This window comes from Poeciliopsis prolifica, unplaced genomic scaffold, assembly GCF_027474105.1.
Source record: "Poeciliopsis prolifica strain line A6 unplaced genomic scaffold, Auburn_PproV2 SCAFFOLD039, whole genome shotgun sequence".
In the NCBI taxonomy this organism is placed as follows: Eukaryota; Metazoa; Chordata; class Actinopteri; order Cyprinodontiformes; family Poeciliidae; genus Poeciliopsis; species Poeciliopsis prolifica.
This window is the reverse complement of record NW_026562414.1, coordinates 3,448,810-3,463,515: the sequence shown is the minus strand read 5'-3', so window position 1 is coordinate 3,463,515 and position 14,706 is coordinate 3,448,810. Positions and strand designations below refer to the sequence as shown.

Below are 14,706 nucleotides of genomic sequence, written 5' to 3'. Positions count from 1 at the left end.
GCCTACGGAATACGGGAAGGGACACGCGAGCTCTGATTCGCGTAATCTAATTAAATCAAGTCAATTAGATTGTTCTTGGATTATTGTTGGTATTGTGGAAAGCGAGACATTATTTAATCAGTTTTAGAGGTTATTAAGAAGAGGAAAACAAACAAATAAAATCGATCAAAATGTTTGAATTAAGCAGAATGATTCCAAATAATTTAATCCAGCTTGTAGCAGTTCGGTGGTTAGATTATGCTTATGTTTAATTTTGAACTGTTTGCCTGATAGCAGCTTTTCTAAAAAATATATTCTCCAACAGCACCTTTATCTTTTATCTGTGTGTAAAACTCCACACCCAAAAGTTTTCTTCATTTTGTACATCAATTGAAAACTCCCAATTTTTTGTGCAGAGACATAATTCAGTTTACACTAAATGTTCTTTGTCTTTCTATATAAAATGTCTGTCTTGAAGCACTGCTACAGTCTTTCTGCTGATTGTAAGTTCTCCCAGTGCTTCCACTGGTTTTCTCTTGGTACTCCAGTTTCCTCCCACAGCGAAACAGCTTCATTAATTAGTCATTCAAAATACTCCTGTGTGTGTATTGTTGTTTGTTTCTAAAACACAAGAACTTTGGTCCTGATTGTTGTCACACAGCTTTTCCTTCTCTGCCTTGTTTATTTTTTTCAGTAAATATTGATATCATTTTTGTGTTTTTGTAAATTGTTACATTGCAAATGTTTTCAAAACTTGTGAAGATCTGATTATTTTTTAATAAAACCGTATTTATACAGCATGCTGTCTTTTAGCATAGCTAATGATATCCATCCAATCACAGAAGAGAATTAGAGCCACTGAAAAAACTTTTGACTTTTTTTTGGGTCTTTTTTTCTCCGATTAAAATCACAAAATTTATGTGTATAAAAGTTTAAAATATGGTTGGTTAAGAATTTTTAAATACCAGAATAGATATTTATATTTATAAAACAGGGCAAATTGCTGTTGGGCTTTTCTAAAATATGTCTGACTAAAATTGTCTGCAAAGAAAATATCTGTAATACTGTTTGAGAATTGGGCATGATCAAAGCACACCACTTAATTTGTAAACAACATATCTTGTTTTCAAAAAGAACAAAAGAAAAAAATAAAACTTGTTAAATGTGTATTAAATGTATAAAAAAAGAACGCATAAACAATGAGATATTTGATAACAAAGTCCAATATTTAAAAATACACTTTATTTTACATGATAAGTTGAAGGTGAAAGGTTAAGTTCTTCCAGTCATTTCTGTTTTGTTGCAAATTGAAAGAATTTTAGTGTCAATCTGCAAATTTTCTGACTTTTACCAAACTGTGCACACAACTGAATGTCAATTAGAATTAAAAAAAATGTAAAGACAGTATTAAAAGACTAAAAATCATTTGTGAGTTAAAGAAAAGAAAACAAAACAAACAATGGGCTAAGTATTGAGCCTTGTGGAACTCCAGGTGTTAAAAACAGCTTTCACAGAAACATACTTCTTAAATTTTACTCAGAAACTTCTAAACAGTTTCTAAAATTAAATTTTTCTTTGAGTTTAATGAAAAGAAGCAAAATCATGAGATGTTTTTACAAGTTAAAGGTGAAAGGTCATCTGTTCTCCCGACTGCAATTTTAGTCAGACATTAAAGTAATTGAATTAAAATTTTCTGCTTCTACAGCGCTGATACGAGTTAAGATAGATGCACAACTGAATATAAATGCTAAAATGTCAAAATGTTAGTGAAAGCATCAAAGTGAAAATGATAATGGACCAAGTATTGAGCCTTGTGGAACTCCAGGGGTTAAAAATAGCTTTCACAGAAAAGTACTTATTAAATGTTACTAAGAAACGTTTAATGAGGAGGAACAATTCAGAGTCTGAAATACCAGCCACTGAGGCTGTCTCAGGAAAACAATGTGCTCAGTGATATTAAATGTTGGATTAAGTGTCACTTTTTAACATTTGAGGGATCTTAAAACTTAAAACTCAGGTCTTCTTGATGAAATTAGTGAACAAGCTGCTGTGATTCAACAAATTCAAATCTCTGTGACATTTCACTGACCCCTTGAATCAAAATCTCTCGTTAGATGAAACATGAACATAGTTTCTGTCTCCCCGGTGTTAAATAATGAATAAGAGTTGGGTGTGGGACTTGTTTCTCACAAACCCAACCTTACGGGTGAGGCTACATGATGTCATCCTCTCATATCAATAACAGCCTGGAAAACAATCATCAGAAACTCCAATCTCAATGGGGTGGACTTCCTCCAGCAGACGACCAGTCGGTACCAGCCCAGTCCGCCTCCCACTGCACAAGGACAGGACGTAACACTTTCGCAAACTGATTTACATCGAAATAAATAAAGGCCAAGACCAAACAATGTGCAGACCCAAAGGAGGAACCGGCGTCTCTCCGCTCAATCTATGTCAGCCAATCCGGGCAAGCTGCAGGGCACGATAAGACGGGAGGGACTGCTGAGTTGAAGCATTGTGCTGCAGCTCGCCTCCTCTGGCCTGCTGGCACTCTCTGAAGGAAACACAAAGAAACGGCAGCAGACCGAAAGGCAGATGAAACAACAAGAAGTTATAAATACATGAGCGGAGACGAACAATCACCGTTCTCCAATCAGCCATGGATTTGTCAGAAATGACTCTGAAGGCTCTGATGGAGATTGTTCTTTTGTTTGCTTGGTGAAAAAGTCACATAAGCTTTCCTGAACTTTTCCATATCGTCACCTTCCTGGAATAAAGTCAGTTTTTCCAAAATTACACTGGCAAAAGGAAACAAAATAACATAAAAATAAATAAAATGTCTTGAAAAAAAATACTATTATAATACTAATAAAATAAAATCACATTCCAATTTATTTACATGAAAAAATATGTCATGTAAAAGCAAACAAGAATTTAAATTGTTGTTTCAAATGTACAGTTCTGTAAAAAAATAAGAGCCCACTGCACTGAACCTGAACTCGTCCCGAGTTAAAACGTCACTATTGTTGTTTTTAAATAAATATGGATTTGGTCTCTGCATTATTTCAGGTCTGAAAGCTCTGCATCTTTTTCGTTATTTTGACAATTTCTCATCTTCTGCCAACAAAAACGAAATTTTTGCCTGTAATTTCAGAGGCATGTTGTCAGTAGTTCATAGAATAAAAGAACAAAGTTCATTTTAATCAAACATAAACCCATAAACAAAAGTAAAATCAGAGAAACTGATCATTTTAAGTGATCTCTGAATTTTTTTCAGAGCTGTATTATATTTGTATTTTGCATCACAGACCAACATAAAAGTGATGTGTAAGTTATGAAGTGTAAGTCTGATCAATTTGATTTCTTTCAAATAAATCTGAAAAGTCAACACTCTTTCTTCCTGTCTGATCTTTCCTTGCTGAAAAGCGGCCATGTTGGGAGAATAACATGAAGCATTAGGTTTTCCTTCACACATTATTATGATTTTCTTTTCAGTTCTTCATCACTACTCCTACTAAAATCAGCAATTTTTCCAGATGCAATAATCATTTTACTTGCTAGAAAATATATTTTTATCATTTTACCTGCACTGCAAAACATTTCAAAATGGTTTAACTTGAAAATGTCAATTTCGAGTTAATTGTTTTGATTTTAACTCCGAAATGAAAGTTCATGAAGTTGATTTAACAGCAAGAGACAAGTTGTCTAAACAATTTCTTTAAAGTTCATCAAACTTGAACTGTGAGTTTTAACTTAATGCTGCAATTTTAACCAAATAATCATTTCACAATATGCAAGAAAAAAGCTGGCTTGACCTAGTTACAGAGCCACATTTCTCTATTATTTTACTCACAATAACAAGTTAAAATTACTGCTTATTTTACTTATGAATAATTTAAATTCTTGTAATAAATTGCATAAACTAAATTTCTGATCTGATAATGAATTTGATTAAATTCTGCAGAAAAACATTTAGTGTGAACAGAACAATATCCTCATACATTAAAATAAACATTTATTTAAAATAAATTCTTCTCAGGATAGGAAAACATGCCGCTAAGCATTCTGGGAAATAGTTCCCACTCTTGGGGAACTATTTTTTCATTTTTTTAAAGTGCTAAGCTAAAAACTCTTTAGGTCTAACAAAATTAATAAAAAGTTAACGCAACTTACTCCTATAAGTTTATCTTTCACAAACTCACATTTGGGTTTAAAATTTAAAACTCAACTAGTAGACACAACTCAATGCGGCTTCACAGTTTTACAGTGTACAGAAATACTAAAGCAACTACAACCACAGTTTTACTGCTTGGTGACAAATTCTCCGACTCGAATCTGCAGGAACATCGGAAAAACTTTGGAAATGAAGACAATTTAAGGCAGAAAATAATTTCTACTTCTATTTGCCTCCCTCTAATGGCGCCTCCTCAGCTGGGCCTCATGTGAACATCACCTACAAAGAGGTTTTTCCATGAGTCTTATCAGCCCTCAGTGAGAAACCGTGGCGCCCGTAACGTGCTAATCCAGTCCATACTGGCCGAGGGTCCACAGCGGTCAGAACCAATTAGTGCTTTACTCAGACGATGCAGCGCAGACGACCCTGGGATTCGACCAACGGCAAACCTGGAGCCTCTCGAACCCTCGATATCTATGTCTAGATTTTTGTCTGTCCTCAAAGTTTCTATTTATCCAATAGTCTAAGTATCGTAACTTTAAAATGATTTTAAATGCTTTTAAAGTTAAAAACATAAAAATAAACAGTAGAAACTACTAATTTAAAAAAAATCATGTTTTTATGTTGTAGTAACTTTATTATGAAGTATCGCTATTCTTACTTGAGTAAAATTTCTGGGTACTCTACCCCAGGAGTGACCAAAGTGCGGCCCGGGGGCCATTTGTGGCCCTAGGACTGAGTTTGTGCGGCCCCCCCAACAGCAGTTTGGCCACATACAGTTTGAAGAAATGTACTGTCCTGATCAAAACCAACCAATCAGAGGCAGGAGGCGGGTCTTAGTGCTGTCAATCAATCTCATGAACACGCTGTTAAATGCACTAATGGCGCAGGAAAATCGTTTATCTGCCATTATCAGTGGTCAAACGCTAACTAGCTTTAGCATTTAAATATATATTCACTAAAATATTCAATATATTTAATAAAAGTTACATATTACATACTTCTATTTTGTTGTACAACCACGTAGAAGAAATGTACCTCAGAATATTTTAGAATTTTCTCTATTTGCAGAAAATCTCATCTTAATTCTTGAAGTGTAAGGTTTATTAAGCCTGTTGCATTTCCTTACTTTACCAAATTTGACAGAGATCCGATCTGAATCTTCTGATCCCAGAATACATTAGTGCTTTAAAACCCATGCAGCTAGTTTTAGAGGTGAAAACGTCTGCCGTCATCTATCCATAGCAAAGTTTATCAGTCAGGGTCAAGCAGGGATTTAGGCCTGGGCTTTGGGGAATGCACTTAACCAAGGTGGCAGCTGCGCCTCTGTTAGCGGGCCGGGGTGTGGGTCAAGGTGGCCGCTTTCCGCCCACCCAGCAGTCTGGACGCTCAGCCGCCTTGGGTCTTGTCCAGGAGACGCTCCTAAGTCCTAAATCCCACCAGCAGCGATTGGATTTCAAAATAGCACTCCGCATCCACAGGGTGCTTGATAAGATCGCACAGAGATGTGCACTTTGCGTCTTTGAGGTGTGTTGATTCAGAAGCCATAGTGACCCAAATCCGATTTTTGGTGAAATCAGATGTTTTTTGCTTGGTCGCTCACACTTCCAAATACAGCTCTGGAAAAGATTAAGAGACCACTTAAAATGCTCTGTTTCTATGATTTTTCTTTTTATAGGTTTAAATTTGAGTAAAACAAAAATTATTCTTTTATTCTATGAACTACTGACACCATGCATCTGAAATTACAAGCAAAAATTTAGTATTTATGTGCAGAAAATGAGAAATGGTCAAAATAATGAAAAACATGAATAGCTTTCCAACCTAAGATAATGCAAAGACAACAAGTTCATATCAATTTAGCAATAACAATTCTAATGTTTAACTCGCATCGGATCCGTATCGGATTGCAATACGATCTCTGTGGTTCGGACAGTTCTGAAAAGATCAGGTCGCATTAAGGTAAAAATTAAATCGTAATCGGGTCATTTCAGACTGCAGAGTGACGGCGACAGAACGGAGTCATCAACTGATCCGCTGCAGGCCGTTCTTGTGTTCAGATATATTCAATTTAAAAGCCAAATGTTGATTCAAACGAGCCAGCAGGTTTTTCACATCACTGGCTTTCCGTGAAAGTTGAAAACCTTCCATTTTGTACCCTTGTATTTTTAGAAAAAGCTGTTATTGTTTTCCTCTCCTGTGGCTTGCATACCCCAGGATGTGTTCAAGGTCTGTATTCCTGTTTTGTCATCATTATTGTAGCAGAGAATAGGCACCTCAGCCACAATGCTCAGGGTTTAGTGGGTTTCCTGGTACATGTTAGCCTTCTGCAGAAACAAACAGACCTGAGGGGGTTTCAGGCTGAATGCTAAGGTGACTAAAGATGTTTAAATAACTCAAACTCAGCAGGAAGTTACAGTGAAGTAATCTACCTTAAAGATATGAACCAACATGGAGGTCAGCGCTTTATACGTTACAAAGTCTGGATGGTAGCAAGTTTCTGTGACGGTTATTGGTCTCATTATAGATAATCATTGAAAAACTAAATAATCCTGTTGATAAACTCACAAAAAATATGGTTAACTTTGAAATCTTTTCTTCACAATACGATTTTATCAACAAATGACAAACGAGAATGAAAGAACCTTATATTTACATTATTATAGTAAAAATGTTACTATAACCATTATTAGTAGATTGTTATTATGTAATAACATTATCATCATAATTTGTTGTTAATATCTGTTTCCTAAATCACTAAGATCATGTAAGTACATTATATGGTATATGTACATTGGCAATAAGTTAATTATTCACATGCCATATGTGCGATTGTTATTTACAACTATTTTTATTATTATTATTACTATTATTCCTACTATGAGTCAGTAAATGAGTCAGTATGAGTCAGCTACCATAATTATGCGGATGACACACAGCTCTACATTACGATGTCACCAGGTGACCTTTGACCCCATCCAATCACTGAATAAATGTTTAGAACAGATAAATGTGTGGATGAGCCAAAACTTTCTCCAGCTGAACAGAAACAAAACTGAAGTCATTATTTTTGGACCTAAAGAGGAACGATCTAGAGTCAATGCACAGCTTCAGTTATTACAACTAAAATCAGGCCTAAACCTAGGAGCAGTGATGGACTCTGACCTGAACATTCAGAGCCACATAAAGACGATTACAAAGTCGGCCTTCTATCACCTGAAGAACATCTCCAGGATTAGAGGACTAATGTCTCAGCCAGATCTAGAGAAACTCATCCATACGTTTATCTTTAGTCGCATTGATTATTGTAAAATATATATATTTTTGTTATTATTATCTTTATATTTACACGATGCTCATGAACGAAAGCGCTAAAACATGAACAAATATTTCATTCTGGTATGAAGTAGAATGTCTTGACTCAAATGTGTGCATATTTAGACTTCACACCTTTGATCAAACATCATAAATTAAACATCTGCGCATAATAGAGCTCATGAAGGAACTTAAACAGTGTGGAAAATCATATCAAGATTTGGTGAAAATGAGGTAAAGATGACAAACCATAAGCTGTGAATCTAAAGCCCTTGGTAGCGAAACACTTACTCTCATTTGGATGTATTTTGATGGAAGAAGAGTCTAAAATGGAAATGGAGCAGGTATAAATTTAGAACCATGCCACTGATTACAAATTGACCTAGATGTTGGATGAACTGATTAGCCCTTAGACGAGTTGTAGACATGAGGTAATACAAAATAACGCTTATCAGACTCATCATATGGAAAACTAACTTCATAAGACTCATATTTGTGCATGACTTATTTTCATTTTTCACTATTATTTTTGCGATTTGGTACTGTGATTGTTTAATTGAAGTCGTTTTCTTGCAGCCAAGCTGTGTTTGATCTGGACCGAAGCTGTCACAGTTGGACTCCAGCAGCACTCGGATAATTATCAGAAGACATGGATGAGTAGTTGGCTGGATAAATTACCTCACCAAGGTCAGAGTAGGAGACCTGAGGTGAATCACTGATCAGAGATATGCGAGGCTCTCGTCACAGCAGCAGCAGTAGTTGCAGTTTTATTCAAAATTAACATTTTATGTAAAAGCGGGAGGTTTGTGTTTGAAAACATTTACGATTTAAACTGTTTTTCTGAAATTAATCGCCTTTTTTTAAAATTATTATTACTATCTCCCATGTGGATTTAAACCAACAAACATATAAAACGCAGTGTTGCTTTTGGTCATCCCAGTTTTAGATCCTCATTTCTTTTTGTTGTCAGCAGAAGACACTGATGTGGTTACTCAGGTGAAATACTGCACCTGGACAAGAAAGTAAACAGATTTAAAACCTGTTTGCCAAAGGCTAAATGTCCCACTTTGCAGGATCAAGCCTCTAAAGTGACAACATGCGTGGCTAATTTACAAAAATAGTGATTTATTACACCTGACAAGTCATACGAAAACACATTACATAGCACAAGCATAAACTTACTTTACATAATTAAGTCATATGGAAATAAAAAACATTTTTGCTGTGGTTTGGATCGACCCTTTGCTATTCAGCACTTGGCACAAAAATGTTTCTTAATAATATGTTACAAGAGATTGTTTTTGACCTAAATTACTTTGAAATTAAAACATAAAAAGGTTGGTAGGAAGCAAAAATATACCCGCCGTAGCTATTTTTGTGGCCCAAAGAAATATGTATAATATTTTAATATTATTGTTCAAACCAGGAAGAAGACAACAGGAAATAGTTGGAGGATCATGTTTTTTAATGACTTATCGTTATAAACCTGTGATTTTATTTGAGTTTGTATTTAGTGAAAACATCACAACTGGGAAATTGTGTTTTTTCAACATTAGAGGCACATTGACAAAGTTTTTGGGCACATTTTGCAATAGAGACACAGCTAATGATGCTAATTCTTAATAGAAACACAGCTAATGATGCTAATTCTTAATAGACGCAGCTAATGATGCTAATTCTTAATAGAAACACAGCTAATGATGCTAATTCTTAATAGAAACACAGCTAATGATGCTAATTCTTAATAGAAACACAGCTAATGATGCTAATTCTTAATAGAAACACAACTAATGATGCTAATTCTTAAAAGACACAGCTAATGATGCTAACTCTTAATAGAAACACAGCTAATGATGCTAATTCTTAATAGAAACACAGCTAATGATGCTAATTCTTAATAGAAACACAGCTAATGATGCTAATTCTTAATAGAAACACACTAATGATGCTAATTCTTAATAGAAACACAGCTAATGATGCTAATTCTTAATAGAAACACAGCTAATGATGCTAATTCTTAATAGAAACACAGCTAATGATGCTAATTCTTAATAGACACAGCTAATGATGCTAATTCTTAATAGACACAGCTAATGATGCTAATTCTTAATAGACACAGCTAATGATGCTAACTCTTAATAGAAACACAGCTAATGATGCTAATTCTTAATAGAAACACAACTAATGATGCTAATTCTTAATAGACACAGCTAATGATGCTAATTCTTAATAGACACAGCTAATGATGCCAACTCTTAATAATCTTCAAATAATAAGCTTCAAAAGGACCTAATTGGGTAAATTTACTCAGCGTATACAAGATGCAACAGTATGTCAGAGAGATAATTGCTACTAAATTTAAGAGAAAATTAAGCTGCTGTTTACATTATTGGAAGGTTTTATGTTTATTCCATTTGACAACCTGAAATTGCAGAAAAGGGAACACATACTGCCTGCACTAAAATTTGCCAGTTGCCGTCTTCCCAATATGTCTATGATGAAAAACATTTAAAATGAAAGTCAGACAGAAAGAGTCTTTGAGCTGAAAAGGGTTTAACCTTATTTGCTTGACTCTGATGAAGCAGAATCCATTAAACCACCCATATGGTTTTTAATAACAACTTGGCTCAAGATAATTGGTGCAGATCCTCAGTGATTTAATCTGGCTGTTTCAGTCTCTGTTTACTGCTACTGTTTTTTTTTTTCTTTGAATTGCTCAGAAAACCCTGCAGAGCTTTAATCCATGTGTGTTTTACTGCATAGTAAAACAAAGATCATAAAGCCAAATTTGATCAAAAGCAGAGTAGAAATAAATAAAATCAGAAATACTCTGACCAGATTTGCACTTGTTGATTTATATTGATTTTATAGCACTTAAGAAAAACATGCCCAACAAAACACTAATGCTAATAGGAAAACTGATCTTGTATCACTTGCAATGCAAGTTCCACATTATTTGTGGAAGTCCCTTTAGCGAAGGATAATTTTTGTATCAGGGAAAATATTATAAGAAAAACAGTGATTTAGCATGGTAAACTCCAACTGATGATATTTTCCAACCTCAAAAACTGAGTGCATGTCTGGAATTGTTATATTTTTCTGTATAATGTTTTTCTACTGCTGGTTTCACAAGAACATCAATAAATTTCAGGACATTTTGACCTTTTAATGACTGAGATTATTGTGTCCTGTTAGTGTTTGGCGGTACAATTACACCATTTGATTAAAGTAACATTTATTTGGAAGAAGTCATTTGAGAAAGTGAAATAAAATAATTTTAAAAAGCAGAACAAATAATTTTTAAAAAATTCAACATTTAGGGTTGCAGAGTCTCTTGAGGCTTTTTTTGGGTCAGTACTTCATGCAGTACATTTTTGCCACTTTTATTCTTAATTCTTTAAATGCACAAAATATTTTATATGTACAAAAAATAAAGAAAATCCATATCACCATTCTATTACTTTCAGCTCATGTCAGCTGGTAATTATGGTGGAGGATCTGTGATGCTGTGGGCCTGTTTCCCCACTAAATTTACTCAAAATTCCAATTAAAGTGTCATATGGCTTTTTCAATACCAGGAAACATTGATCTTTTTAGCAACTTTGATAGGCGATAAAGTACGTAACATCAAATTGTAGATATGCTGGATTTTTTAACAAGAAATAAAGAAAAAAACATATATAAGTGGTTAAAAAATTGGCTCTGTAGTCATGCTGTTTGAATCAAACCAACATTTCAACCACTCTTCAATAAATGACAGATCTTTTCAGCTGATCGATTAAAATTAAATTGAGGTGACCTTATGAAGCTGCTTGTCTTCCATTTGGCTTGACAGCAGCCATTGTTCTCAGGAGAGCGAGGGATGAACATGTCTCCCACAAAGGCTCACTGGAGTGTGACGGTCTGGAAAGTGCACTTTGACCCCTGATGCTGCAGATCAGGGAGGGGACCATCACTGCCCCCTCCCATCCTTTTTGGCTCCGTCCCTGTTAGACTTGTCCTGACTGTTATAAATCTGTCTTTCTGTGTTGTTAAGTCTGGTCAGAGAGCTGCTAAATGATTGATAAAGAGATAAATAAATTAACTAGTTTATCACAAAACAACAATAGCCAAGAATGAAAGGATTAACTTAAAATTGAACATTTTGCACTTGAAACATGAATCTCAGTCATTTCTACTTGACTGGATCTGAGCTAAGCTTGTTTCAGTTAATTATTCTTAAAGCAAAGGTAAGTCGGTATGAGTGCACGTCTTTCAGAAAAGGTAATGGATTTGATTTATAGCCTTGCACTGCCCTCTCAAGTTTAAACTCGGTGTGACAAGCTGGGCAGAAGTAATATTTGCCACTGAATGGCAGAGAAATGAGCAAGCCGCTCATTATTAAAAGAAATACAAAATGTGACATATGTGCAAGGCTAAAAGAAAAAAATCATTTCAAATGTGAAAATATGCAATTATGACAACATTTAATAAACTGGAAGGCTGTTTCCATTTTGATACATTAAAACAAAGAAAAATTATTTCAATGTTCACTCAAAGTATTTAGTTTTAACAAAAACACTGAAATTATTTTTCTTTCTAGCTAAGGAAGCAAACAATGGGGCTGTTTTTATGTGATTAATGATGCTGACCGTTATATTTTAGCAAAGATCTAAATATGTCTGTAAGCTCGCCTGGCTGCTTTCTCCAAATCAGTTTTGTTAGCATTTTAGAATAACAATATTGTGATTTCATGGGAATTGTTCCCTCATGTGACGTTTTGTAAATTTAACAAAAAAAATATATATATTTTTGTTTTAGCTTTGAGATGTAGAAAAAGAAACATTTTAATGATCTGAAAACATTAACCCTTTATCTCACATTAACATATACATACATTTCTTTGTTACGCTAAGAGAGCTTCTGCCTCTTTCAGAGCTCTCTCCATTTCAGCAGCATCCTGAGAGAAATTCTCTCTTTCTTGCTTCATAATTTCTCGTGCTTTAGTGATGTCCTCCATTTTTGCTTGGATTTCCTAAAAATGACAGTGAAACCTCAGCCAGGCTAAACAGAAATGTTACAAAGGTGAAAAAAGACGATAACTTGCCTGTAGCTGAGTTCGCTGTTGTGAAGCAATGTCTCCAAAAGCCTTTAACTCCTTCAGCAGATCGGTGGAAACACTCTGAAATTTAAGCAGTTATGTGCCGTTTTGTTTATGAAACTATATACACACAATAAAGTGAAAGGGAGTTTAATAAAAACATACCATAACTTCTTTCCTTTTGACTTCTTTCTGTCTCACTGCATCTCCAACCTTTTCACCTAAAACTACAACATTAAACTTATTACAATTGACAGCATTACAAAGGGTAAAAATTAGAGATTTAAATTGAAAGTTATCTTTTTCACCTGGGTCTATCTTGGCAGAAACCAGGAGTGTGTGACAGTCCTGCAGGTTTTTATGAAACTCTACATTCTCCTTCTGAAGCTCATCGAGTTGCAGCTCCAACTCTTCAACTCTTTGCTGTGATATAAAATTTATATTAAAAGAACGTGAACTAATAGATGATAAATATTTGTTTCATTTATTTCTTTACCTGCTTCTCTGACAAGTTTTTCTGTAGCTCCTCATTTGCAGCCACCAGGTTCAGATTTTGCTCCTTCAGCTCCACCTGTTGCCCATATCTGGTTGAAGCACTGCAAAAAAAAAAAAAATAGGGACATACAAATATGTTGAACACAATAAAAATGTCTAGTGTCTGCTGAATATTAATATCATGTAATATGATGCATAACTTACCCTTTGTGAACTTTAGGAGCAACATTTTTCCTGAAAGATAATAGATTATAATAAATATGGAATGAAACAAACTGGATTTAGAGATTTTATATTTAATTTTGAATTTACCTTGGGACATTTTCCCTTGAATTTTTAAGATTTGTGTCTGTTCTCTGAACAGTTTTTGCCTCTGTTGGTAAATTTGTACCTGAAAATATGGATATTCATTAGCATTACTTCAAAGAAATCTAATTTAAACTTCAATATCAAAATATCCATGACAAATATAATAATAAAAAAAACTCACTTTTTGGGATTTTTGAAGACATTGAGTTTTTCTCACAGTGACCAGTGATATTAATGAAAACACCTGCATTAAGAGGAGACATAAAAATAGGTTTTAAAAAATTAGGATGATGGGAAATATATATATATTTTTTTGCTACCATCACATTTAAGACAAGAAAAATCACAAATCCTAATTTTTAAAGGAATACCACATTAGACAGACATTTTTTAAATACACTACCAATACAATTTGAAGATATTTCTAAGATACAGCAAAGATAGCAGTTATTATAAATAGTGCAGGTGTAACCGGATCCGATTTGGGTGTGCTGGTTTTAAATGATCAGGCCGTGGTTCACCTTTAAAAGGGTTTATTCGGACAAGAATAACAGATAGAAAATAACCGTGTTACAGGCTGCCCGCTCCAAGCTCTACATAAACAAAAGTACATAACAGAAATTAACTTAATAAATCTAAAAATAAACTGGATGTATTTAGATATAAAATGAATAATACACACCTCTCCCACAGGACAACATGACAAAAGGGGAGGGTCTAAGGGACGCAAACATTTTAAAGACAATACCACAGAGGAAGAAACATAAAGAGAGGGGCTTCCGTTCTTAAAGTAACACAGTTAAAACAATAACAGAGATTTTCAGTCAGGTAGGAACCCATACAAATAACCAAAGAAAAACATTTTGAGTAATTATAACAACAGATAAATTCAACCAGGTTACATTGCAGGAATAAAAGACTCAATTTATGTGTGCGGCACCAAAATACTTTAATCCCCAAACGGCCATTTATATCAGTTAAATATAACAAATAAATACAATTAATTTTATCCGGAAGTAGCATGTTGCTAAAACCGAGTCAACTGACAGATATAAATGTAAAGTTTCAAATGCCCAGTCAGTTCACCCATTGGCAGGTATAAAATAATCCTTAAACATTGTTAAAACACACCAAAAGAAATAGAAGAAACAGTTACCTGTTAAGAGACTCGGAAAGAGAATTTCAACAACAGTCACAAATTTCAAATATGTCCCGCCCTCTGTGACCACTTCCGATCTGGCAATAGTTTCCGGTGTAAATAAAACGTCTTCAAAGAGTTTTTTTTTTGTTTTGTTTTTTTTTTTTTTAGGAACTATTATTACGGCTAAAAAGTATGGAAATCTTTTACATCATT

General features: G+C 34.3%; 1 protein-coding gene across 1 annotated transcript; it reads right to left on the bottom strand.

Annotated features, from left to right (window-relative positions):
- Window positions 1–8,573: 8,573 nt before the first annotated feature.
- On the bottom strand, window positions 8,574–14,580 carry knstrn (kinetochore localized astrin (SPAG5) binding protein). Its single transcript, XM_055054559.1, has 9 exons — window positions 14,509–14,580; window positions 13,534–13,596; window positions 13,356–13,434; window positions 13,248–13,277; window positions 13,045–13,144; window positions 12,857–12,971; window positions 12,714–12,775; window positions 12,555–12,629; window positions 8,574–12,482 (listed from the first exon to the last, which is right to left on the bottom strand). The coding sequence occupies exons 2-9, from the start codon at window positions 13,553–13,555 to the stop codon at window positions 12,354–12,356; spliced, it is 612 nt and encodes a 203-aa protein (XP_054910534.1). The 5' UTR covers window positions 13,556–13,596; window positions 14,509–14,580; the 3' UTR covers window positions 8,574–12,353.
- Between the last annotated feature and the right edge of the window lie 126 nt (window positions 14,581–14,706).

What these genes read in the sequence shown, in the direction of transcription:
- knstrn (XM_055054559.1), bottom strand. Translation starts at nt 13,555, where the DNA reads ATGTCTTCAAAAATCCCAAAAA. An exon ending in TCAAGGGAAAATGTCCCAAG is followed by an intron (nt 13,278 to 13,355) that starts GTAAATTCAAAA and finishes ATTATCTTTCAG; the next exon opens with GAAAAATGTTGCTCCTAAAG. An exon ending in GCTCCTAAAGTTCACAAAGG is followed by an intron (nt 13,145 to 13,247) that starts GTAAGTTATGCA and finishes TTTTTTTTGCAG; the next exon opens with TGCTTCAACCAGATATGGGC.